The 25,629-nt window shown below is 37.6% G+C and overlaps 1 protein-coding gene across 1 annotated transcript in view; it reads right to left on the bottom strand.

The window, feature by feature from the left end:
* Positions 1-8,134: 8,134 nt before the first annotated feature.
* The window catches only part of LOC145673828 (uncharacterized), a 101,975-nt gene continuing 84,480 nt past the window's right edge, over positions 8,135-25,629 (bottom strand). Inside the window, exon 4 of the mRNA XM_081743600.1 lies at positions 8,135-11,122. Within this exon, the coding sequence (XP_081599726.1) occupies positions 10,749-11,122 (374 nt within the window). The 3' untranslated portion in view covers positions 8,135-10,748. The remainder of the gene's footprint in view (positions 11,123-25,629) is intronic.

The following is a 25,629-nucleotide window of genomic DNA, read 5'->3' as shown; positions in this document are numbered from 1 at the left end:
CTGGACCAGCATTGTGTGTTTTTTTTCAGGGATTTCACGTTTCCTCCCACTTTCTTCATTCCATCATTTGTTTATTATCAGCTTCACTATCTCTTTTAGCCTCGGTGCATAAACATTCGACATGAAATACAAAAGTAAGTACAGTCATGACCAAAATTATTATCGCATATCTATAACTGTCTTGCTGCAGAAATATAATTTGATAATGATTTTGTAAGGTACTCTTAATATTGTTCCTATGTGTATAGTCAGGAAAATGTATATTTGTGGTAAATTGCATAGGAAAAGAATTATAAATACGAAGATTACAATGAGTAAAACAAAATGTTACTAAATGGACAAGCAAGTTTTACTTTCGTTTTATTGTTCTTATTTACTGCTATTTTCACATGAAATTTATCAAATACGTGTCTTAGCTGATTATAGGCTACATATACTACACAGAGAAAAATTCCGTTCTCCGGACAGCGGAATATTGTACAAATATACGGTATCCTGTTGCTTACTATAGAAATCAGTACGAAGCATACGTTATCTGTATGCTACATATGCGGTGCCCTTAGATGTTGCATCATGCCGTTGCAGGATGTCTGACATCTAACAGTTTTCCGTATATCACATGCATATACTTATGTTATATTCCTCAGTTATATGTTATATACGTCCATTTGTATCTGAGATCCTGACCGCCTACATTGTTTCATACGGAAAGTACGTATAGATGGAACACTTACACAGAAAGTATTATAAAACATGCGTTTTCAGTTATACGTCTGCTGTACGTTAAGTCCAAAAATTACAGGAATTACGCATGTAACCTATCTTTTTAAGTACGTCACCTACAATTTTTTCTCAGTGTAACACTATAAGAAATGCCGGACGAAATAGTTATCAAATTATATTCCAACAACAACATATTTATAGACATGCGACAATCATTTTGGACATGACTGTACATAAAATGAAATACTGGTTATTTACTGGTAGACATAATAAAACAGTTAATAACTTACCATTCAACTATGAAGTCTGTTTCCCCTTACTTTCGTGTAATCACTTGCAATTGAACACAAACTCTAATCTCCTGGTGGGGGATCGCGCTGGCTCAGTGGTAGAGCATTCACCTCTGGTGCATGGAGTCCTTAGTTCGATCCCAGCTCGCGCCAAGTGAGCTTTGAGATGGACAAACACCATGGGCGTGGGCTTTCTCCGGGTTCTCCTGTTTCCTTCCACTTTCTCTATTCTTGCATTTCATTAACTTATCATCACAGTCTTCTTTAGCGTAGTCGGCATAAGCGTGGGACGTAAAACTCAAAGATTTCATTTCATTTTTCCCATCTCCTGCTCTTTTTTCTAAAGATTGACGTCCCTTTCAGCAGCGAGACTACATGTAAAGTCCGTAATAATACCATCGTAAATTTCGAAGCGTACGTTTTGTCTCATTCCACACAGCATTCTATTTGTTTTTCGATGAAAATCAAAGCTAAGAAATTGAGTTTTTTCCTGTCCTTGCGGATCGACAACAAGTCTTGGTTCTTTATAGTGAGGAGAAGGAACGTTCTACAGAGGCTGTCGTGAATCAGAATCACAATCTACGATGCACTTCGAAGATCTACAGTTTTGTTTAGGACAAAAAAAGGACGAGCATAGTTAAATTTACATCGAAGTTACACCATCCGGTCGTGACGTAATGTCACGTAGTAATTAGGAAACTTTCTACACACAAATTTATTTATTTATTTTCTTTAATAAAGAGTGATTTTCGTACGCTACGGAACATACCTGAGCGAGCGTGAGAGAACGAACGGGGTTATCAGAAGCCTCGCAAGGCTCGTTTTATTCCACCTTTGCTCCCATGATAATACCACGTGACATTACGTCACGCTCGGGGGCTGCAACTTCGATGTAAATCTAACCTCACCCACCACGCAATCATCACCGAAGCTTACAATCAACAAAATGCTACTCTACTGTAGTTTCTTTTGTTGCTTTTTCTTCTTTTCGCACCTTGATCCTTCCGTCCCACCTGTTCTATTTTGAAGGAGGCTAATGCCCCAGGAGGAACCCAGAGTAATATAGAAAAAATATATGAGTGAGTTTATAAAAACAATTTGGTTGACAGTTTTCTTATTTATTTGTTTTATATATTTTTCATTTTAACTGTTTATTTTTGCAGCTTTCAAAATACACATAACGGAAAACATGAGGGGAAATGTCCGCTCCAATCTTGGAACTGGGGGGACTGTCTCCCCCAATAATCCGATTTGAAGTGTGGTTTTTGGGGAGAAATGTGTGATGATTTGTGTCCGATTGCCACAAAGGAAAGTAGATGGAATTGATGTCATCCCAGAATAAGCTTCAAATCTGTCCGCCTCCCAATGTTGAAAGCAACTATGCTTCCTTCCTTGATCCTCTACAGCATTGTTTTACAACTTCATAAATATTTTGAACATCGCTTATATATATATATATATATATATATATATATATATATATATATATATATATATATATATATATATATAATATGGGAAAGGTCTTACCCGTCCCCGTCCCCCAATGTTCAAGACAGATTTGCGCCGCTGGTGCTAAATACTCTTATAATTATTTGCTTTGTGTAGAAGGAAGGAGCGGATTTGTCGTCGTCTGCTGCTAAGTACAAGTGTATTCATGAGATGTCGTGACAATCACTGAAACCTCTTCCCCCCCCCCCCCCCGCAAGGATTGCAGCAGAAGCCTTAGGTTCTCGCAAGTTTCAGTGATTAACTTCATCGCCAATCCCAGGGCAGCCCCATGCGCCAAGATGTTGCTTTCCGTTCTGCTTACAAGGGACATCACCCAATTGTCCGGCTCCGATTTCAATGAAATTTTTCTAGCTGATAGAGGACATATATACAGAGTGTTTAATAAGTAATGGTCATAAATTAAACCGTAGATAGTACACGCCAAAACTAACAAAAAAGTCTTAGTAAACATGTGTCCGCAAACGCTTCGTAAAGGAGATAGGGGGTGTTGAAAGTATGGGAAAATGAAGTTTAGAGACGAATATCTCAAAAAGTATGAATCGGACAGAGGGCGGTCGAATGAATGACTATCGAAATCAGACCTGCGCTATGCAGAAATGCATGGTTGATAACTCTGCAATGCGCGCGAAAGGGATTCCCCAAAGAAACGGAGGAATTCCCGGAAAATTGTCCAAGGAAAGGGTGCTCGAGATGAACATCGAGGGCGAGTCTATCCACCAGTAATTCATAAGTCGTGTTACCAGGTCGAAAGCTTGAAACGATACAAAATGGCGGACAACGTTTACGTGCCGTGTGTGGTTGCATAACCAGCAGAAAATGAGAGAGGCAATCGAAGAAAGGTGGTGGTGCCTGTTGTGAACTACTTCAGAGCACATTCCTAAGACGAGTTATCAACGATGCATTTCTGCATAGCGCAGGTCTGACTTCGATAGTCATTCATTGGACCGCCCCCTGTCCGATTCATACTTTTTGAGATATTCATCTCTAAACTTCATTTTTCCACACTTTCGACAGCCCCTATCTCCGTTACGAAGCGTTTGCGGACACATGTTTACTAAGACTTTTTTGTTAGTTTTGGCGTGTACTATCTACGGTTTAATTTATGACCATTACTTATTAAACACCCTATATATATATATTATTTGTGATGACAGAAATTTTTGCCATGGTGCATGCTTTCCATTTTTTTATAATTTTTAAAAGTTGTGATGTGGTTATTAGAGATTACTGCAGAAGTCCCTTACTAACCTTTGTAAACGTAGCGTTAATGAAAGAACAACCATGTAGATACATATAAGGCCTAGGGTGAAGTTGTATGGTAGGTATGACCTTGACGGTAGCCATCTTGAAATCCGAAATTTTGAATTAAGGTCAAGTTTTTAAAATAGGAATAGGGAAATGTGAGACATAATTTCGGGCTAGAATTTAATCAGAAAGACAATGGTGAAGCTGGTTTTGAGATATACTCATTTGGGGAAAAGTTACAGGCATTTAATTGTTCACTTATCACGTGCGAAAGTCCCTTACATCCGCTTCTAACCCGCGTATTATTGATAATAAGTAGATAAAAGCTTCGGTAATACATATTATGCCTAGAGGGAAGTGATACGGTAAGGGCATCCTTGACGGCAGCCATCTTGAAATCCGCCAGTTTGAATTAAAGTAAAGTTTGAAAAATGAAAACCATAGAATGTGACATTAATTTTAATAGCAAATTTTCCCAAAAAAGCAATGGTATGCTTATTTTTGTTCTATAATTAACCAGTGTGTATTTAGGACTGCTTCTAATGTGCACGAAACGTCCATTATTCGATCTTTCAAATTAACAACACTCCTAATTTTCACCGTATGTTTTAAGATTCCAACTATCACTCTGCAATTGTTGCCATGGTTCATGTTTTCTAAATTTATTACATTTTTAAGAGTTGCGATTTGTCAGTTCGATAAACAAATAAATAAATATACAATAAAGAAATAACTTTAAAACAAAACAAAAGACCCTTGATTTACACAACAATCATATTTCGTTTTCCTTTTCGTAGTGAATTTTCATTTGATTTTTCGTCTCATCTACTACACAAGCTACGTCTTCGGTATTACCTGAATGCAAAGTTGGAGTTGTTTCGTTATGCGATGATTCATGTTAGTAAACGCGTTTTTGAAGGGCATGTTTAGGAAATAAATAATTACATGGCAAGTCTTCAAAATTCAGAAAGATTGCTGGATACTTATCCCAACACTGTTCATGAACTTACAAATCATAACTCTTAAAAAATGTAATAAATTTAGAAAACACGAGCTATGGCAACAACTGCAAAGTGACAGTTGAAATCTTAAAACATGCGGTGAAAGTTAGGAGTGTTGCCAATTTGAAAGATCGAATAATGGACGTTTGGTGCTCATTAGAAGCAGTCCTAAATTCACACTGGTTAATTATAGAACAAAAATAAGCATCCCATTGCTTTTTTGGGAAAATTTACTATTAAAATGAGGTGTCACATGCTATGGTTTTCATTTTTCAAACTTTACTTTAATTCAAAATGACGGATTTGAAGATGGTTGCCGTCAAGGATACCCTTACCGTATCACTTCCCTTTAGGTATAATATGTATTACCGGAGCTTTTATCCACTTATTATCATTAATATGCGAGTTAGATGCGAAGGTAAGGGATTTTCGCACGTAGTAAGTGAACAATTAAATGCCTGTATCTTTTCCCCAAATGAGTATATCTCAAAACCAGCTTCACCATTGTCTTTCTGATTAAGTTCTAGCCCGAAATTATGTCTCACATTACCCTATTCCCGTTTTAAAAACTTGACCTTAATTCAAAATGGCGGATTTCAAGATGGCTACCGTCAAGGTCATACCTACCATACAACTTCTCCCTGGGCCTTATATGTATCTACATTGTTGTTCTTCATTAACGCTACGTTTACAAAGGTTAGTAAGGGACTTCTGCAGTAATCTCTAATAACCACATCACAACTCTTAAAAATTATAACAAAATAGAAAACATGCACCATGGCAAAAATTTCTGTCATCGCAAATAATACATATATGTCCTCTATCAGCTAGAAAAATTTCATTGAAATCGGAGCCTGACAATTGGGTGATGTCCCTTGTCAGTGTGATGTATGCTGACAAGTAGGTGTTCGTTGCTCTCTACTTCCTCTGGTAAACTCAACAGTTTTTTGTTGTATCCACTACGGTGCGCTCGTGTTTCATCTAGTACTAAAGTTCAGTGAAAAGACATATAGTTAATGCCACGAGACACTTGGAGTGAACCAAAATTAAAACCACTAACATTACGCTGATTGTCCGAAAACCACTGGGTCTTCAGGACTGATTTGAATTTGGAGAACAAGAAAAGTCCGGGGTGGATGACTAAGTAACACAACTCCCCTGTTTCCAAAAACTGCTGCACTAGAAAGGCAGTCTGTGGCCGGGCATTGTTGTGAAGGAGAGGAGGTGATAAAGTAGGATAATCAGTTGTTGACAGTGCATGAGTTGTCAAGTATCCAGGAGTAGTATGCCTACAAAACGGTCGGCTACGCTATCGATATTCTTGTTTATCTCTCATCACTGTACCTAATGGAACGTCAGGCGACATCCCAGCACCTTCTCTTCTTCATGTCGCTTACTACGAAGGGAAGCAGCAAACTGTGACGTCTCAGAGTATTTACTTAGAAATTACTGTTTTAGGTCTTAGTTGAATTTAGATAGTGCTTCTCCAACCAATACAATCTTTGGAAATAGTTCTTTTGTTTCTTTCATTCATTTCTTTTGTTCTTAGTTTGCAAATTACACTACATTTATCATAGACAAAAGTATGTACAGGATGGTGCAGAGAAACGGGAAATTTTGAACTTTAGAGTTGGCAACAGTGTAGAATCGGCAGTTGTTCGGAACCGATGAATCCCTGTTGCGAACGCATTGCCATTAAGTAATCATGCAGCATTGGAATGGTGCGGAACACACTATCGCTGTGAGAGAGTTTTACAAGCAGGGTGATAGTGTCACTGCTGCGTAAAGGGTATTTCGACAGCATTACCTGCTAGGATGTCATGGACGTGTCCCATCTGCTCATGAAATTACAACGTGGGTGCATAATTTTCAAGGAATTGGTTCAGCCTTGAACAAGAAGTCTCCAAGGTGGAGTTTGAACGGTACGAACCCCAGAGAACATCGCAGCTTATCGAGTTTCTATCGAGAGGAGCCCTCGCCGCTCCGTTCGACAACATGCATCTGCACTAGAGATTGGGCGACGAAGCGTACAAAGAATACCGCATGAATTAAAGTTCCATTTCTATAAGTTACAGATTGTGCAAAAATTGCATCTACGAGATCCTGTGTCACGTAGGAAGTTTAGAAGTTGTCAAGTAGGGTGTTGGCTAAAATCAATGAGGATGCCTATTTCCTTAACAACATATGAATGTGAGACGAAGTCCACTTCCACCTTAACGGATACGTCAACAAACAGAATTTCCGTTACTAGGCACAGGGAAATCCTTGTAAGCTTCACGAGTGTCCATTACATAGCGCCAATGTTACAGTATAATGTGCTGTGTCATCCCATGCTATCACTGGTCCTTACTTTTTTAAACGTGAGAAAGGGATTGTAACAACAGTAACATGCACTCGGTATGTCGATATGTTTGAAACATTCTTTACACGGAGACTCCACGTTCTTTATCTTAACATAGAAAACATATGGTTTCAGCAGGACGAAGAAACGTCACATACGGCACAACAATCGTTGAAAGACATCCGTCAATTGTTTGGAAGGTGCGTCATTTCATGTAATGGTGACTTTCCAAGGTCTGCAAAATCCCCTCATCTTAGTGTGTACGATTTCTTCCTGTAGGGATATCTGAAAGGCAAGGTGTACCACACACGTCTTGCAACTATCCATGAACTGAAACAGAAAACTGTTGACATCACTGACATCCCCGAGACATGCTACACCGAGCATTCCGGAGTGTCCATAACAGGCTATTAGAATGTGAACGCCAAAAGGGAGCATATTTTTTCGATGTAATTTTTAAGAAATAAAATGGCAGTTTTTGACGTTTAGAATGAAAACATAAATGGCATACTGTATACATGCACTTCCGTCAATAAAATAAGTTTCTCCTGTGTATATTGGTACAAATTACGTTACTTTAAAATAAAGTTTCACGTTTTCCTGCGTCATCTTATATTTATTATATTTCCCTTAGAGCCTATTTTAGGTGTGCCCTCGGAAAATATGCGAAACACACTTCGGCACAACCTCGCAACCCTCTGGCGGATGAAACCCTCTCTTTGCTTAGCGAAAAGAAGTGATTGATATCAGCTGAGTTGCCAATTTGCGATTCAGTCGTTTGGTCTCGACGAGTGAAGATCGTAGGCTACTTACAATGGCTAACAAGAAAGAGCACAACCAAGTCCGTGAAGTAATTCATTGTGACATCGCTTCCGCATCCAGCTATTGAAAGATCTCAGACTGAGCAATTTGTCCCCCTTCTTTCGAGGGAGGTACGGGAAATCAAACATTGACAGCAGTACCAGCAGGGGTATACTTGAAACACAAACGCTCTGGAATGTAAAATTTGTGTAAGAGCAAAGTCAAATGTTTTATTACTGTATAAGGGAATATATTTTTGTTTCAAAAGCTCAAGAAACAACTTTATTCATCTTTCTAACTGATTCATTTCAAAATTACGACTATTGTTATGTTAAAATGAAACTAGTTTTGGGTTTTGATATAACAATTTGTTATGGGATCATACTTAACATTACAAAGAAAAGTCTTTACTCAAAAAAAAAGTAACACTAAGAGAAATGTTCTCCATAAACTCATCAATAATTATAAAAAAAGAAAATAATAAAGTAAACCAAAAGAAATATGCATACTTTGAATGTACGTGCTACAGAAGAATATGATTATTTATTCTAAATAATAAGATTTTACTATTGTAAAACATATAGCATCAGAAACAAATTATAGATTGCAGTCAAAAAACTGTATCATAATTTTAAACAGCTGTATTTATATATGTTTCAAAACAACACTGACATAGTAGTTAAAGTCAGATTTAAGTCTATTAAAAGTAAAGCTTGTGCAATGGAAAATATTAAGCTAGTATGCCCCTTTACAAGGATCTTGCAGTTGTCATAAAAATAATCTTGTAACCCTTCAATATTTCTCCATGTAAACATAGTCTTGAAAGGGACATACAACATTTTTTCATCTTGCAAGGAATAAAAGCATGTGCAACTTTTAGGGCTGTCTTGCTTGCTAGGTGATATCGAACCCCCCACTGACATAAAAAAAAGTTTCGCCGCTTCCGAAACAACGGATTATTTTGGACGGGGAGGGAAATAGACGTTCCTAATGAGAAGGCTCACTATTTGTCCACTGGGGTGTAGTGCTGCATAGGTGAAGATATATTTCTTGCTTTCAGAAAGTTGTAATGTGTAAACAGTACATAGAAAGATCGGGTTACAAGATCTTTTAATGACAGGTGCAAGATTCGGCAACCTAGCTTTACAGTTGGTATAGTTCTAATACTGAAAAGGAGTATAAACAAATAGAAGGCCAGAAGAAGGACGACGGTTACCATGCTGCAAGAAATCTTTCAGCATTCATTAAAAACAAAATCTTGCAGCCATACAATATTTCTGCATATAAACATAGTCTTTAAAGGGACATGTGACATTTTTTTTATCTTGCAAGGAGTCAAACCATGTACCACTTTCTGGGTCGTCTTGCTTGCTAAGAAGACATAAAGAAAAGCAGTTTCGCTTTTTCCGAAACGATGGATTCTTTTGGACAGGGAAGTGCGCCGAAATACACATTTTTAATGAGGAGATTCACTATTTGTCCACTAGAGTGCAGTGCTGCATGGGTGGAAATATCTTTCTTGCTTTCAGAAAATTGTAATATGTAAACAGTAAATAGAAGGATGGAATCGCAAGATTTTTTAATGGCAGCTACGAGATTCTTGCAACATAGCAACCTAGTTTTAGAGACAGAAAGTGTGGTTCCTGAGGAAGTTTTTTAATGGAAGAGATTACTCTGGGAGGTGGACAAGAGTGTCTGATGTAGCGAAGTGGATAGTTGGTGAAAATGTTACAATGCTTACTGAGTAGTATCAATCAGGTTTAAATCTATTAAAAGCAAATCTTACAATGGAAAAATATTACAGATGGCTAGACAATTAAGAATTAAAATATATATAAAAGGAAAAGAAATGAATGAAAAAATAAAAAAAGAAAATTAAAAAAAAATGCTTTCATTGCCCTTGTGCATACAAAATAATGCCTTTTTAAGATACTTTAGAAATTGTCAGGTACTTCTGCTGAATACATTTATTTACATTCTAGACCTAATATCCATAAAAAAAAAGACTTAGTATAAAATTATTAAAATACTATCAAAATATTTCTCTCGTTGGCATGCGTATACAAAATGTATTTCTATACTTTTACAAAACACTATTTGTTTTTCTTAACTCCAGCACACACATACAGTGTGTGTGTGTGTGTGTGTGTGTGTGTGTAGGGCATTTCAAAACAACTCCGACAATGTTTGGGAGATGATTTTTGACACCAAGATAAGACAAAAAGTATAGATCAACCTGAGTGCAGAAATCCGTTATTTTGGAGTTATAGGCTGCCGAAAGTATGAAAAAAATTAACTTTACATGTCCATAGCTCCGAAATTATGGGACCTACCATAGTCGGGTCAAAACTTCAGTTATGAACTAGTATGTTCCCTATCCAAATATCCAAGTTTCAGAATCCTGCTGTACTTCCGCAACAATTTTTATGGAGGTAATTGGCGAGTACTTCAAATTATATGCCCGTACCCAAACTCTATCTATAAAAATTGTTGCGTGAGTACCTTAGAATTCTAAAATATGTATTTTTTAAATTGGGCTCATACTCATTTCTGAGTGAAGTCTTCACTCGACAACGGTAGGTCCACAGTTTTGGAGCTGTGGACCTATAAAATTCATTTTTCTTCTTGGTTTCGGCACTCTATAACTCCGAAATGTCGGATTTCGGCACTCAGGTTGATGTATACCTTTTTTTGTTATCTTGGTGACAGGAATCACCCGTCAAACGTTGTCAGGGTTGTTTTGAAACACAATAATTAAAGTGCCAAAAACCTTACTAGTTTTTTTTACTTTATCACAGCTTTATCACAGCTGGTAAAAGTACAGCTGACATGTTTTTATGCCTTAACAATTTTTACTTTCTTTTTCCCGGAAGCGTTTCTGAGAATCTTCGGAGTGCTCGTAGTGTTTGGTTTCATAGCCTCCGTGTTTTTCTCACAATACTTCAGGGTATGAGCATTGTCACCCGTGGCAGAACAGAGTGGGCAAGTGTACGCACGCAGCACTGGGCACAACACAATGCCATTCTGGTCTTTCAGTGAATGACTCTTGTAGTATGATACACGTTCTCCATTACTTCGGCAAAACGAGCACTCTATATTTGGTGTAGGCCCGACTGAAGGAGAAGGTTGAGCCAAGATAATGGGCTTCAATTCCTTTTCCTCATATTCCACATCTCTTCCATTCCTCTTGAATTCATCTCTAGCGGCTTCTGCAATGAAGAAAAATATGAAAAAGCATTATTAAGCCGCGTCAGGTACCATGGGGTCAATTTTGACCCCAAACACTTATACTAACAAATATCCTTCATTAGGTAAACCCGAGCACAAGTCTGTAGTAAGCATAATTCCTGTCTGAAACCAAAGTGAAAATACAAAAAGAAAACAAAAAAGGCTAGAAGCAATTTCGAATGTATTAAAAGTTACAGCACTGTGAAGAACGTGAAGAACACTGGGGTCAATTTTGACCCCATGGTACCTGACGCGAGTTAAATTATTTACATTGCTGAAAAAAGACTTGCACTGAGAAAAATTCGTTATCCAGACTATGGTATATTGTACAAATATACGAAATCCATATGTTTACTACGGAAATCTGTACGAAGCATGCGTTATCCATATGCTACATATGTACTGCATTTTCCCCGCTTATATATTACACCATACCGCTGGAAGATGTTTGACATCTAAGTCTTCCGTATATTATGTACGTATACTTATGTCACTTACGTCAGCTATAAGTTGTATACGTTTATCTGTATGTGAGATCCTGACTGCTTATATATGCAGTTATTTATTTCATACGGAAAGTACGTGTAGATGGAATATTCATACGGAAAGTATTATAAAACATACATTTGCTGCAGGATGTTACATATAGTCGTACGTTAAGTTTATAAGCTAAAGGATTTACGCATGTAACATACGAAAACCATATACGTTTTTAATCTGTATATGAAATTGAAATATGAGAAAGTCAAAAAATAGATCAATACGGAACTAACTAGAAGCGGAAAATGACTTACTGGAGGGCTTTCGATTCTATGGCGATGAATCTTCACGTTAGTTAAAATATACATATATTTATAGCAGTTAGCCCACTTGAACGTGGCCTCAATAATATTTTACTGTTACAGCTATTTCAATAATTTTCTTTCTGTTTTACGCAGTTTTCGAAGTGGAAAAAAAAGCAGAGGCAGTATCTCTTTTTTTTTTTCAATTTTGACTTGACATACCGGCTATCTAAATGTTGAGATTCAGTGAGGGTATATTGGTATATTGCATTTCAATTTACACAATGACTAAAAAACCACTGGAGAGTTTCTCTGTAGTTACGGGAGGGAGTGACATGGAGACACTTCGATCACCTGCCAACAATTCTTTGAAAAAAATATCCCTTATGTTGGAGAATTATTCTCAAAAGTGATCAAAAACTGAGTTTTTATATTAACAATTTCCTGTGGAAAAATTGCCGTACCCCCCACTCGACTGAGGGGTATTCCAAACCCCTGGAAGATTCGGTCATGCTCAAGCCACGACTAAGAGAAGCTATTGTAAACCGAATGATCATCCTCATCGCGAAAGGGGTTATGGTGGTTCTTTGGGAGAGCATTCAATTCTATTAGGTGGAGTCCCTGGTTTGATCCTGCATCACGCCAAGTGATCTTGTGGTAGACAAACACCTTGTGCTTGGGTTTCCTCCGATCTTCATTCCATCATTTCATTCATTCTCATAATCACTGTCTCCTTTAGCCTATACGAGATAACCGCGGACGTAAAACTGAAATATTTAATTTCAGTTTAGATCGCAGAAATAATTTATTTCACTGACTTTTAACGAATCTCCACTGTAAGTAGTCGGTGCATTTACTTAAGATGTAACAGATTAACCTTCCCTGTTTCACCTTAACCTTTCTAGGCCATTTTAATAGCCCTGCTCAAGTCTTCAAGGCTAAGCATAGGCTTGCAGAAGCTCATATTTTGTAAACATAACTAAGGTCATAGCAAACCTGATAGTTATTCAATTGCAAGCTTGCTTCAGACTTACCAACAATACGTAATAGAAGACTTGCCTTAAAATAACTTTAAATTGCCACACCTGTCAAGCATGACTTAAAAGGACCCCGTATAGTACTTATAAAAATTGGATTTCGGTGGAATTGATTGAAATCATGATATGTTGTAGCTATTATGACCTGAAAAAAAAGTGCCAATGGTCACAATAAAAAATTACTGATCGTTTGGCCACTATGAGGCCATATTTTGAAAACAGCAGAAGGTAACGTTATTCTGGGGTTTTGGTGGAATTGCATGAAACTGTGAGAAGGTTTAGATCTTTTCATCCAATCCCACAACCCGGAAAAGGGATGGGGAGAGTAGCTGTCAAAGCCATTTAAGCATAGGTAATATTCTGATATTCATCTTGCGGGACAAAGGAAAGCACCGGAAAACCCTAGACATGATGACCGGCCTGGGCCGAACCTCTTGAGTAGGAACAAATGATCTTCCAACTGAACTATAGTTGCTCGGTACCATAAATTAATACTTTTTCTCAGGATCACTACTTCTACAACATATCACTGTTTCTGTCATTTTCACTGAAATTCAGAATACCGTTACCTTCTGCTATCTACCATTTTTTAAATAAGAGACCCTGTACCGGCCAAATGGTGAGTGATTGATGGTTGTGCCCATTGATACTTTTTCTCAGGGTCATAATATCTACAACATATTACGGTTTCAGTCATTTGCAACGAAATCCAGAATACAATTACCTTCTGTTATCTGCCTTTTTTTTATAAGATATACTGTACCGGCCAAATGGTGAGTGATTGATGGTTGTGCCCATTGATGCTTTTCCTAAGGATCATAATATTTACAACATATCACGGTTTCAGTCATTTTCACCGAAATCCAGAATACCTTTACCTTCTGCTGTTCTTTTAAAGGAGGTCCTGTACCGGCCAAATGGTCAGCGATTTATGGCTGTACCCATTGAGACCTTTTCTCAGGATCACAATATCTACAACATATCACGGTTTCAGTGATTTTCACCGAAATCCAGAATACAATTACCTTGTGATATCTTCTGTTTTTTAAAAAATAGGTCCTGTACCGGCCAAATAATCAGTGATTGATTGTTGTGCCCATTGAGACCTTTTCTCAGGATTATAATATCTACAACATATCATGGTTTCAGTCATTTTCACTGAAATCCAAAATATTTATTTATTTATTTACTAACTTTCATACAGCACAAGGCCATTTGGCTGAAACTGAATATCAACTATCTTCAGTTGTGTTCTAAAGTTTCGTTCAGCAGTAAAAATGTTGAAATCTGTTGAAACTGTGTTATAATCTTGTGCTAGTCTGTAAGACAAGGAGTGCTTAACATAAATATTGGTGGATAAGTATCGTTATTTTCGGCTATTTTCAAAGTTGTCCTCTACTGGCCAAACGGCCACTGGTTGGTGGTTGTGCTCATAAAGACATTTTCTCACGATGACACGATCTACAACAGATTACAGTTTTATTTATTTCCATCGAAATCCAGAACATCGTTTACTCGGCTGTTTTCAAGAAAGTGGCCATACGGTTAGGGATTGGTAGTTGCGCACAGTTTCAGTCATTTTAACCGAAATCCAGAATCCAGGTTACCTTCTGCTGTTTTCAAAAAAGTGGCCGTGTAGTGGCCAAACGGTTAGTAGTTGGTGGTTGTTCCCATTGAGTTTTTTTTTTCTCAGAATCACAATATTTTTCTATCTACAACATATCATAGTTTAAAGCAACTCCACAGAAATAAAATTTCCATAAGGATTGTGTACGGTTCTTTACACATGGGAAAGTCCAAAACGTACACGTTTCTGTGCAGCCTTCATTCTTCCATCTGGTTTAACCGTATACACGGTTTTTAAAACAACACCGACAACGAATGAGAGGTGATTCCTGACACTAAGGTAAGACAAAAATATAGACCAACCTGGGAGCACAAATGCTTCCTTTCAAAGTTATGGACTGCCGAAAACATAAAAAAGGTCTATAGCTCCAAAACTATGGGATCTAAAGTAGTCGGGTCAAGACTTCGCTTAGTAGCATAACATTGGAAACCTATTGGTAAATGAAAGAAGACGGAACAAGTCGTGACTCTTTAAATTACCCTGTACAAAATGGCGGCCGGTTAAAATATAAGCAAAACGTCATTGTAAAGTCTATGACCATCCTCATAAATTTGAAACGGTGAGACCTGTGTCAAAACAGGAAAACACTTGCATCATCATTTCAATGATACAATGATTGAAAGTAAAAAATTTTTGTCCGGGGTTCTTCATGGGGTCCTACTCAAAATGTTCAAATTACAAGGCAAGTCAAGTAGTATATTGTTGGAAAGCTGTTGAGAAATGAAAGAAGGTGGAGCAAGTCTCGACTCTCTAAAATTACCCTGTGACAATGGCGGCCGATCAAAATGTACATCCTCATTTCGATTCTCCAAGCTCATTCGCTTTCCAGTTTGAAATCGGCACTTGTTGTCATTGCAAGACACTTGCACGCATTCGCTGTTCCTGGTGCAAGAAAATTTTTTGCTTGAATAATTTTTTACTTGATAATCCAGACAACGAGAATAAGTACCACTATTGTATATACATTATATGTCAGCATAAGGGATACGTACCACTATTGTCTGTTCTATATTCAAAGATTTCAAATGTTATTTCTTTTCTTTTCTTTTCTTTTCTTTTCTTTTCTTTTCTTTTCTTTTCTTTTCTTTATTTTTTAATTTTATTTTACTATATTTCTTTATTTCTTCATTTATTTAGACATTACTGGGTTCAAATAGCAAAATCTTACAGTAAGGGCATTTCTTTTCTTTCCGTTGAGTAAGAATTGAAGTCAAAACAAATTAAAACACGACTACAGAAAGAAGTACTTAAACGTAAGATGTGTGCACAGTGCTATCGTAGAGCGTCCACACTTCTTCCATCTGCTTCCATTGAACAACAGCTTTCAAAGGATATAATACTTGAGCCCCTTGACATTTGAAAATTTTGAGTACGACCCCGTTTTGGACCCTGTGGAGAACCCTGAGAATTTTTTTTTTTTTTTTGTTTTTTACTTTCAACCATTGTACTTTTGAAATGATGACACACATGTTTTCCTGTTTTGACATTCGTTTCACCGTTTCAGTTTTTTTTTTTTTTGTTTTTGTTTTTGTTTTTTTGGTAGGATGGCCATAAACTTTACAATGACGTTTTTGTTTATATTTTGACCGGCCTCCATTTTGTACAAGGTAATTTTATAGAGTCGCGACTCGTCCCATTTCCTTTCATTTCCCAAAAGGTTATCAACGATATGCTACCTGACCCCCTTACCATTTGCAATTTTTGAGTTGGACCCCGCCTGGAACCCTGCGGGGTGACCCTGGGAGGACAACACTTCTTGCTTTAATACGTTGTACTTTTAAAATGATCAAACACGTGTTTCCCTGTTTGGCATCTGTCTCATTGTTTGCGATTTCTAGAGGTGGAAACGGATGTTTTGGACACCCTGTATATTCATATAACTCACACAGTATGTGCACACGGGAATTTTTTATTACCGTATCGTAATAGTCATCATTAGTGCTTTCTATTGGTGTATAAACCATCTTCCACTTCGATATATAATTTCGCTCTCTTCCCTTCTCAAAGGAAGGTAGGAAGGTTTATCTTAGTACGAAGTTCGGTCAGGGTGGGATTAGCTATGGAGATCGCTTACAAAACATATTGATTTTTTTTTTCTAGAAAAATCAATTGGATGATGATAAAATCGGTACTCCTTACCGGTACTCCTTTTTCTACAACTTTGACTATGTAAACATACTATTTTCGAACTACTTGAGAGAAGCTCGGTGGCTCAGTGGTAGAGCGTTTACCTTTGCTGCATTGGGTCCTTGGTTTGATCCCAGTTCGCGCCAAGTGACTTTGTGATGGACAAACACAGTGTGCGTGGGTTTTCTCGCGATTCTCCCGTTTCCTCCCACTTTTTTCATTCCACCGTTTCATTCATTACTCATCATCACCGCCTGCTTTACCTTAGCCAGCATGACCGTGGAACATAAAACCTAAAATTCACTCACTCACTTCATTTCATTTCGAACTATCTGGGCATCTTGGTGGTCCTAGAGGTCATTACGTTACTAGGAGACGCAAAGAGGTGAGGTGGCTCAGTGGTAAAGTGCTTGCCTATGGTCCGTGGGATTCCTGGTTTGATTCCTAGTAGGGATGGCCAAATCCGGATATCCGGACACTGGATCCGGATCCGAAAAAACGGATCTTGGATCCGGATCCGAAAATCCCGATCTTGGATCCGGATCCGAAAAAAAGGATCTTGAATCCGGATCCGAAATTTCGGATCTTGGATCCAGACCTGAAAAACCGGATCTTGGATCCGGTTTCGTGTCAGAAAATTCGGGTGTTCCGAATCAGCAAAATTTTCGAAATTATTGACAAAGTGATTTTCATTCCTATGCTTAAAATAAGATTTTAAGACACTTTTGGTATCTGATCGTGTGACAGCCTTGCGTTCTCTTCATTCTGTTGATATTTAGTTTTCGTGCCTTAATATGTCACAATTACTCCAAATTTCATTGAGTAAAACTGTCGACTTAGGTGAGAGCAATCTCATTGTCAGATTCGATTCTAGTGGAAATACTTGACCGAAAAGGTAGTTAATCTTTTTTAAAGCGGTCGTCCTGATGGAAATTTGTCCTTTGTTTTCTGTAACACTAGTCAAATGCTGGGATGAAACCTTAGTCTCAAGCCCAAGCTTCTTCATTAGACTCAGGCTGCTTACTTTTCTAATTCTTTCTGAGTTATTGTGGTCACTGAATGAGGCCATTTCCTAGTCGTGATGGGCTAGGCCATTGCTAATGGAACAGCCCATAAAATATAGATGAAATCAAATTAAGGAGCAACTTCCTTTCCTTGCTCTTGATGAGATTTTTTTCTTTCTTTAAAAATACGTTTCTCTGTGACCGTACCACTCCAGTTAGAATTAAGGATTGTAGTAGAGATTAAGTTCTAAATGGCAATTAATGTATCAAAATGAATGTATTAATGTACTGTATGTGTATACAAAATACCATATGGAGCCTCGAGCAGTAACACGTATCTTTGTAATTAATAATCCACTATTATTAACTCTGCATAGGTTGTATAAGGAGCTATATCATTCATGTAAACACATAGGCGGATGCAGGGGGAGGGCGAAAAGTCGTTCGCCTCTAAGAATCCGCCCCCTAAGAATCCATCCTTCCCCTTCAGGAGTCCGTTCTGTATTCGCCCCTGCGCAAACATAATATCCAACTCATTCAAGAGAACATTTTGGTAGCTTTTTAAAATTTTTATCTTAAAGGATTGTCATTTCTCGTGGCTACTTATGCAATTTTGTCCACAGGCATACATGCAATTTCCAGTCATTACGCAAATACATTTATATACTTAATAGACCTCGGCTAGTTGTGCGCTTCGCCACTAGACCCCCGTTACTAGGGCCTCGCACCACAAAAACCTCTAATCATAATCAATTTAAAAAGAAATGTCTGGGGATTTGCCCTTAGACCCTCTGATATCTCATTTGATCGGCCTATGACCTCGTACCTCGTAAACCTACAACCATACCGAATCTAAGTTCAAATATCAAATTGTATGTAATAACATTCCGGTATCCCGAGACATACCGAATTTCAGTGCGAGTACATGGGGGCTTTCCCCCAGCCCACACATTTGCTCGGTCTACGGCCTCGCACATCATACGCCTGCAAACATAACGAAGTTTTAAGGGGGCGCGGTGGCTCAGTGGTAGAGCGTTCACCTCCGGTGCTTGGGGTCCCTGGTTCGATCCTAGCTCGCACAGTGTGGACTTTGTGGTGGACAAACACCGTGCTCGTGGATTTTCTCGGGGTTTTCCCGTTTCCTCCCACTTTCTTCATTTCATATATTTCTCATAATCACCGTCTCCTTTAGCCTAACCGGCATAAACGTGGGACGTAAAACTCAAGGATTTCATTTCATAACGAATTTTTGTTCAAATAACAAGTTTCATTTCTCTAACATTCCAGGATTCCGAGATATAAAAGTCTTTTCTCCCCGCCCCTTTTCTTCCCCTCTAAGACATACATCAAAAAACGCTTAAGTACATACCTAATTATTTCAAATGTAAAGTCCAAATACCAAATTCTATGCTCCTAACCTTCAGAGGTTCCCAGATATCGACATGTTATTATAATAATTACAATCCCCACCCTCTTTCCTTTCCATCTCTTTTCTTTTCCTTTTTACTAAAACATCAAAAAACACTGAAACACATGTCAAATTATTTTCTATGAGAAATGCAAATACCAAATTTCAAGTCTCTAACCTTAAAGGATTGAACATATTAATACAATAATTGTAATCTCCACTTAATTTTCTTCTCGCCCTTTTTCTTTCCTTCTGGGCCACATATCAAAAAAACGTTGAAATACTTATCTAATTATTTTAAGTGAGAAGTCCAAATACTAAATTCCATGTTTCTAACCCTTTAAGTTTCCGAGATATAGGCATATTATTATACTAAGTGCAATAATTGCAATTACCACCCGTTCTTTTACTTTCTACATCTTCCCTGCCCCTTCTAATTTAAATATCAAAAAGCACTTTAACAAGTATCAAATTATTTTCAATGAGAAACCCAAATACCAAATTTGAAGTATCTAACGTCAAGAATCATCATTATTTTCCACCCCATTTCCCCCCTTACTCGTCTAATTTCCCAAAGTCCTTCCTTAGTGGTATCCTACGTCACAAAGCCTATAAACTGTCCAAATTTCAAATTTGTAGCTTAAGCGATTTGGCCTGTACGGTGATCTGTCACTCACTCACTCAGGACTTTGCCCTTTTTATATAGAGAGATTTAAGATTTTATGGGAAAGCCATGGATTTTGTCCTAAGGCCGCCAGTGTCTTAGAAATGTAATAGATTTGCTATAAACTTTAAGCAATCAACTGACTGAACTGCGTCTATATGTATTATGTAAAATGTCGCTTATGATATTTATTTTGCTCATAATAAAAAATAGAAATAATGACGAAAATTCAAAGACATCCATGATTTTAGCGTAATGTTGCAGGAGTTCAGATCATATAATTAATCATAAGAGCCGACTGTATAAGATAGACTATATTAAATTCCAATGTGGCACAAAGAAAATATGCAGCATTACTATGCAGTTTTTCAACGTTATAACTCATTCTGAAATTATTATCATAGGTCTCACAAACAATCGAGTTTTAATTCTAACTCGATTAATATATAACAAAAGGCAGATCTATACAACTACTGGCTTGAAAGTTGTATACTTGTAGTACGTTTAAAGATATACTAAAGACTAAATGATGGGGTGTGGTCTAACCCCGAAAAATGTGAAAATGAGATTTTCATGTAATCTTTTGTCATTTAAATTGAATTGTCTTCCCACTGAGTTAGATAAAATTCATCTAGTAAATTTTATACATATGGATATTTTAGTTCTGGGTCTCAATCTAAGGCCTAAAATATTCAAATCAGGAGTCCGAGTCTGAACTTCGAAATTTCGGGTGTGGATCCAGGAACCGAATATCCGGATCCAATATTCGAAACTTCGGATCCGGATCCAAGATCCGAAATTCCGGATTAGGATTCAAGATCCAAAACTTCGGATCCGAATCCGGATTCAAGATCCGAAACTTCGGATCCGGATCCAAGATCCGAAATTTCGGATCCGGATCCGAGATCCGGATCTTATAGGATACGGATGTGGATATTATAGGATCCGCATATCCGAGATCCGGATCCGTCTGGCCATCCCTAATTCCTACATTCTCATTCCACCGATTCTTTCCATCATCATTCACTTGCTTCGATGATCCGTTTCCCTCAGCTTAAAAGGCATAATCACGGAACGTTAAACTAAAAATTTTAACTTAATTCAATGTTATTTCAAACAGACGGTATTACCTATACGTACACTATTTTCGTGAGTGTTCCTTTTTTTAAAATAAATAGAAACAAGAATGTTATTAATGATCAAAAAACTGGATGAAAGATTGCGATCTTAGCCAATAATTAGTCAGGAGTCACAAAATTTTTGAACGGTCCCTAAATCAGCCTTTCGTATTGTTTACGTAATAAGCACATTATACTGAGTTAAGTGATAGTTTGGGTTTGGCTACACTATATGTAGTTCTCCAGATATAAGGTCTACAAGAAAATTTTTGATGGAGCTATATTGGATCTTTTGATCCAAAAATAGTAGTCAGACATTGTAAAGATTTTTTTTTGGTGTGGTAAAATGCAGGAAGGAAAAAGAGGGAGAAAGAAAGAAATGATACTAAAATCCAAAATCCGGTTTCATCCAGTTTTTACTATTTTTTATTCGCTTTCTATTTTCCGTCACCAAAATCCTTTGCTTTGATTGGACTTATTTCTGACGCTCTAGTATTAAGGCGCGTTTCTTGTCATTCTTCCATAGTTTTGGAGCTATGGACCTTTAAAGTTCTTTTTTTTTTTTCATGTTTTCAGCAGCATATAGCTCTGAAAGGAAGCATTTGTGCACCCAGGTTGGTCTATACTTTTTGTCTTATCTTGATGTTAGGAATCATCTCTCAAACGTTGTCAGTTTTGTTTGGAAACACCCTAAAGGGACGTCCAGTAGTTGGAGAGGATGAGGTTAGTTGGAGAGAACACTGCATGAGAGAGTCTTAATATGCATCAAGCAACCTGCCACTGAGGGTAAGATATTTTTCTTTGGTGCTGATTAAATAACATTCCTCACAGTTTATAAATTTTCCCTGAAATATGCAGCTGAAGCCGTGGAAACTTGTTACAGAGCGCCAAGCTGTTTTCACATCAATCTGAAATGACGTCAGGACTTCCAGATTTTTCATATTTTGTTGATAGATCTTCCTTCAGTCACTGTCACATCACCCTCGCTGCGACATTCTGTTCCTACGTCTTACGGAAGTTGTCGTATGTATGATTGATTACAATTTCTCAAAGAAAACGAAAAAGAAACGTTAGGAACAGTCCGTAGTTTCTCGTAAACGCTGATCGACTTGCTATTATAATAGGATATTTGTTAGGAATGAAATGCTTCAGTATTAGTAGTTGGAGACGAAACTAAAAATATTGTCTTGCTCTTGTCTGACTCTCTTCACTGAAACTCTTGTGTGACTTAACTAGAAATTTTTTCGTCTTCTTCGTCTCATTCATTTTTTAGAATAAGTCAGTTGAGAATGTTCCAAGAGCATTGTCAGAACAAACATAAAAAGAATGGAAAGATGGGGTGGGAAGGATGACTGTGATTGTTCCTACATGTGAAAGTAAATCTTTTTATTTGCACCTTCTGTTTCTCGCAAAAATTCGCAAAATATCATCCCACTATAACTTGTGATTCCCGAGATATGGATCCTTAAAACTACCGAAATTCGAACCTTTTTGGCCAATATCTGGGGAAAGGTGATCAGTTGGTTAGTGGCCAACGGATACTATTTGGTACCAAAATGTTCATCATCCTTTTAGGTATTGATCAACACCAATATCATCTCTCTATATAACTTATGGTTTCCGAGATTTGGCTCCTTAAAACTTCGGAAATTGGCCATTTTTGGGCCAATATCTCGGGAATGGTAAGAGTGACGCGAATCGTTTAATTACTTTCTCAGATAGTTTTTGATGCTCTGTCGAATGGAGGGCTCAAAATTGAAAAAAATAACACACACACACACACACACACACACACACACACACACACAGACATAGAGAATTCAGTAACGAACTTTTTAAAGTTCGTTGAAAAACAAAGTTTGTGCAATGACCACTTGTGATGAGCAAAGAACTCTGCAACTTCCTATCAAGGGAAAACCATCACTTCAAACTGCCTTTTAACTCCCGACGAAGTGCAACAAAATTTAGACAATAACCCGTGCTATTCTTATTGCTCTAGAACAGCGTTTCTCAAACTGTGATCCATAGAGCACAAGTGTTCCTCAAGGTTTGCTGTTACGGCGTTCTTAGATTAAACCTTAGATTACAATCAAACCGCAAAAAATGCAATAAACTTTCTATTGCACATGACAGTTGAAAGGAACACGGCGGCTCAACACTAGAGCGCGTACCTCCAGTGCATGCGGTCCCTAGTTCGATCTACGGCGAAGTAAGTTTGTGGTGAACAACATCGTGTCCGTGGGTTTTTCCAGGGTACTCTCATTTCCTCCTACGTTATCATTCTACCAAATATTCCGTTACCCCAAAGAGCATAAACGTGGGACGTTATACCAAAAGATTTCATTTCATTTAATTTCTTGACAGTTGATAATCCCTAACAGATAAACCTATACCACTGACGGGCACACTTTTTCTTAGAAAAGGGCCAAATAAAAAGAAAAATGGAATAAAATATTTGAGTTTAACGTCTCACGATTATGCCCTTTAGGCTAAGGGAGACGAATGATTAAGGCAAGTGAATGATGATGCAACAGTTGGTGAAATGAGAAAGTTTCAAGGAAGGGGAGTACCACGAAAATACCAACGGACATTATATTGTCCACCACAAACTTACTTGTCCGGGTTCGATCCAGGGACCCCCGCACCAGAGGTAAGCACCCTACCATCAGCCACCACGTTCCCCAAGAAAAATGAAAGGAAACAAAAGATTATTTAGCTGGGCCAATATAAGTTATTAAAAACAACAATGGTACAGTTTACAAAATTTTCGTAAGACTAAACCGTGTTAGCTATCGAAGTTTTTCATACTCTGCTTTGAACTAGAGTTCACTGATTCTCAGTAGTGAAGCTAAATTGTAATCTGTCGATTTGGTTTTAAACTCCTTTAATAAAAACACCATTAACTTAGGATTAGAGTTTTCAGGTAAAGTGACGTAATTCTATTATATGCCTAAGTAGATCAACAGTGGGTGATCTAGAACTCGTACCCGTGCTCAACGGCGGTGGATATAGAGGTAAATAGAAGCCGAAAATGTAATAAGAAATTTAAACTCTGGGACCTTGTTTCGGCGGTATACCCCAATAAAAATATGACGATATGGCAAGACGGTACGGCAGATGGCGAAACAAGTGTCTGACAGCAGGGAGAAAAGCTGACCAAACAATATTGTAATGTATTGGTAGAGAAGGTACACGGGTTTGTATCTTTACCTCACCTTTTTATTACAAAAAAGTTCCATACAAAAAATATGTTACAAATAAGTAGCTTTTCTACACAATAGTTTTTTTCTAAGAAGTTGGACCTCCTGCACGAAGCAGCGCGGAGATATTTTGAGGTTGATGGTTACTGAGCCTTCATATGCAGTCACTGAGTGACGCAACTCGGTTGATGCAACTGCTTGTGAAGCATTGCTTTAAATTATTGCGTTCGTACGAGGTAACTGCAGTTGCAGTCACTAAAACGCTTGCCGTCACAGACCACTCTCGATCAACTGTCTCGAGCAACTCTCAAGTGTCCGTCACTCGAGGAAAAGCATTGCTTTAAATTGTAGCCTTTGTACGGGGACACTGCAGTGACCGTCAGCACACAATGTTGCCAGTGTATCTTGATGCCAATGTATGTATATGCTTAAAAAAATGAAAGGAAGAATAGTGCTGATCAGACGAAACACGCACAGTTGATCTTTCCGTACCTGCCTTTATCGCTGGTTTTCTACACGTCCCCGATGGGGGAAATTTTTAACACAATAGAAATTAATAATGAAAAACTTATTTTATGCATAGGGGTGTACCTTCATTTCGTTTTAGTACAAAATATTAATGAATTTTCATTTTACAAATGCTGTGAAGAAAGACTTTAATTACTACAAATTCACGATCTTTTATTTTTTGAAATAGTTACAGAGAATGATGAGTTTGAATTTTACAATATGCGTTGGTGCAATAATGAAAGAAATTCGTTTTGAATTTTCGTCCGTATTAGTTCGAATATTCCAACACTAAGAATTTCATTAAAATGAATAAAATGATCGGATTGTTGAAATTTATCTAGATTTATATTGTGACAAGGTGTTGAGGAGCGCATGCACAGGAGGGTTGCAAGGGAAGTGCAGTATACCATAATTACCCGCCTCTTCGCTACTGTCTACTGCAAGTACAACGTTAAAATTCTATTTAGCTTCGACGACCAATGATTACAGCCAATAGACTTGCTCAATCAATTATTATTTGGAGACTGTTTAATTTGACTTCTGTTATTATTATTATTATTACGTAACAGGACTTATAATATTGTATTCTCAGTACGTCCATCCGTTACTCCCACGATAACTCTTGGACAAATGCCAAATTTTTATATGTTTTTGCAATAGATATATGGAGCGATTATGGTACCTCCTCCGAGTTCGTTAATGGACACGATTAATCAATCGGACGTGGTAAAAATCAACCAACCATTTCCGGTTTTAACGTTGCCATTATAGAGCGAAAGCCGCAAGTGATAGCGAGAAGAGGTTTCCTCAAACCGATTAAGCGTTTCAAGAATAACTGAAACGTCCATCTTTAATACAGTACTAAAACCGGAAGTGGTAGAAATCCAGTACGACTTCCGGTGTTAATATTAATCTACAAAGAACAAAATCGATAAGAGAGCAAGTTCGATTTCCTTGGAATTGACTTAGCTTTCTAAGAATAGTTCGCATCTTCTCACTTAACACTTTATT

Source organism: Thermobia domestica, chromosome 17 (genome assembly GCF_964235325.1).
Source record: "Thermobia domestica chromosome 17, izTheDome1.hap1.1, whole genome shotgun sequence".
Classification (NCBI taxonomy): Eukaryota; Metazoa; Arthropoda; class Insecta; order Zygentoma; family Lepismatidae; genus Thermobia; species Thermobia domestica.
The sequence above is the reverse complement of the archived record's forward strand: the minus strand, read 5'-3'. Positions and strand labels throughout refer to the sequence as shown.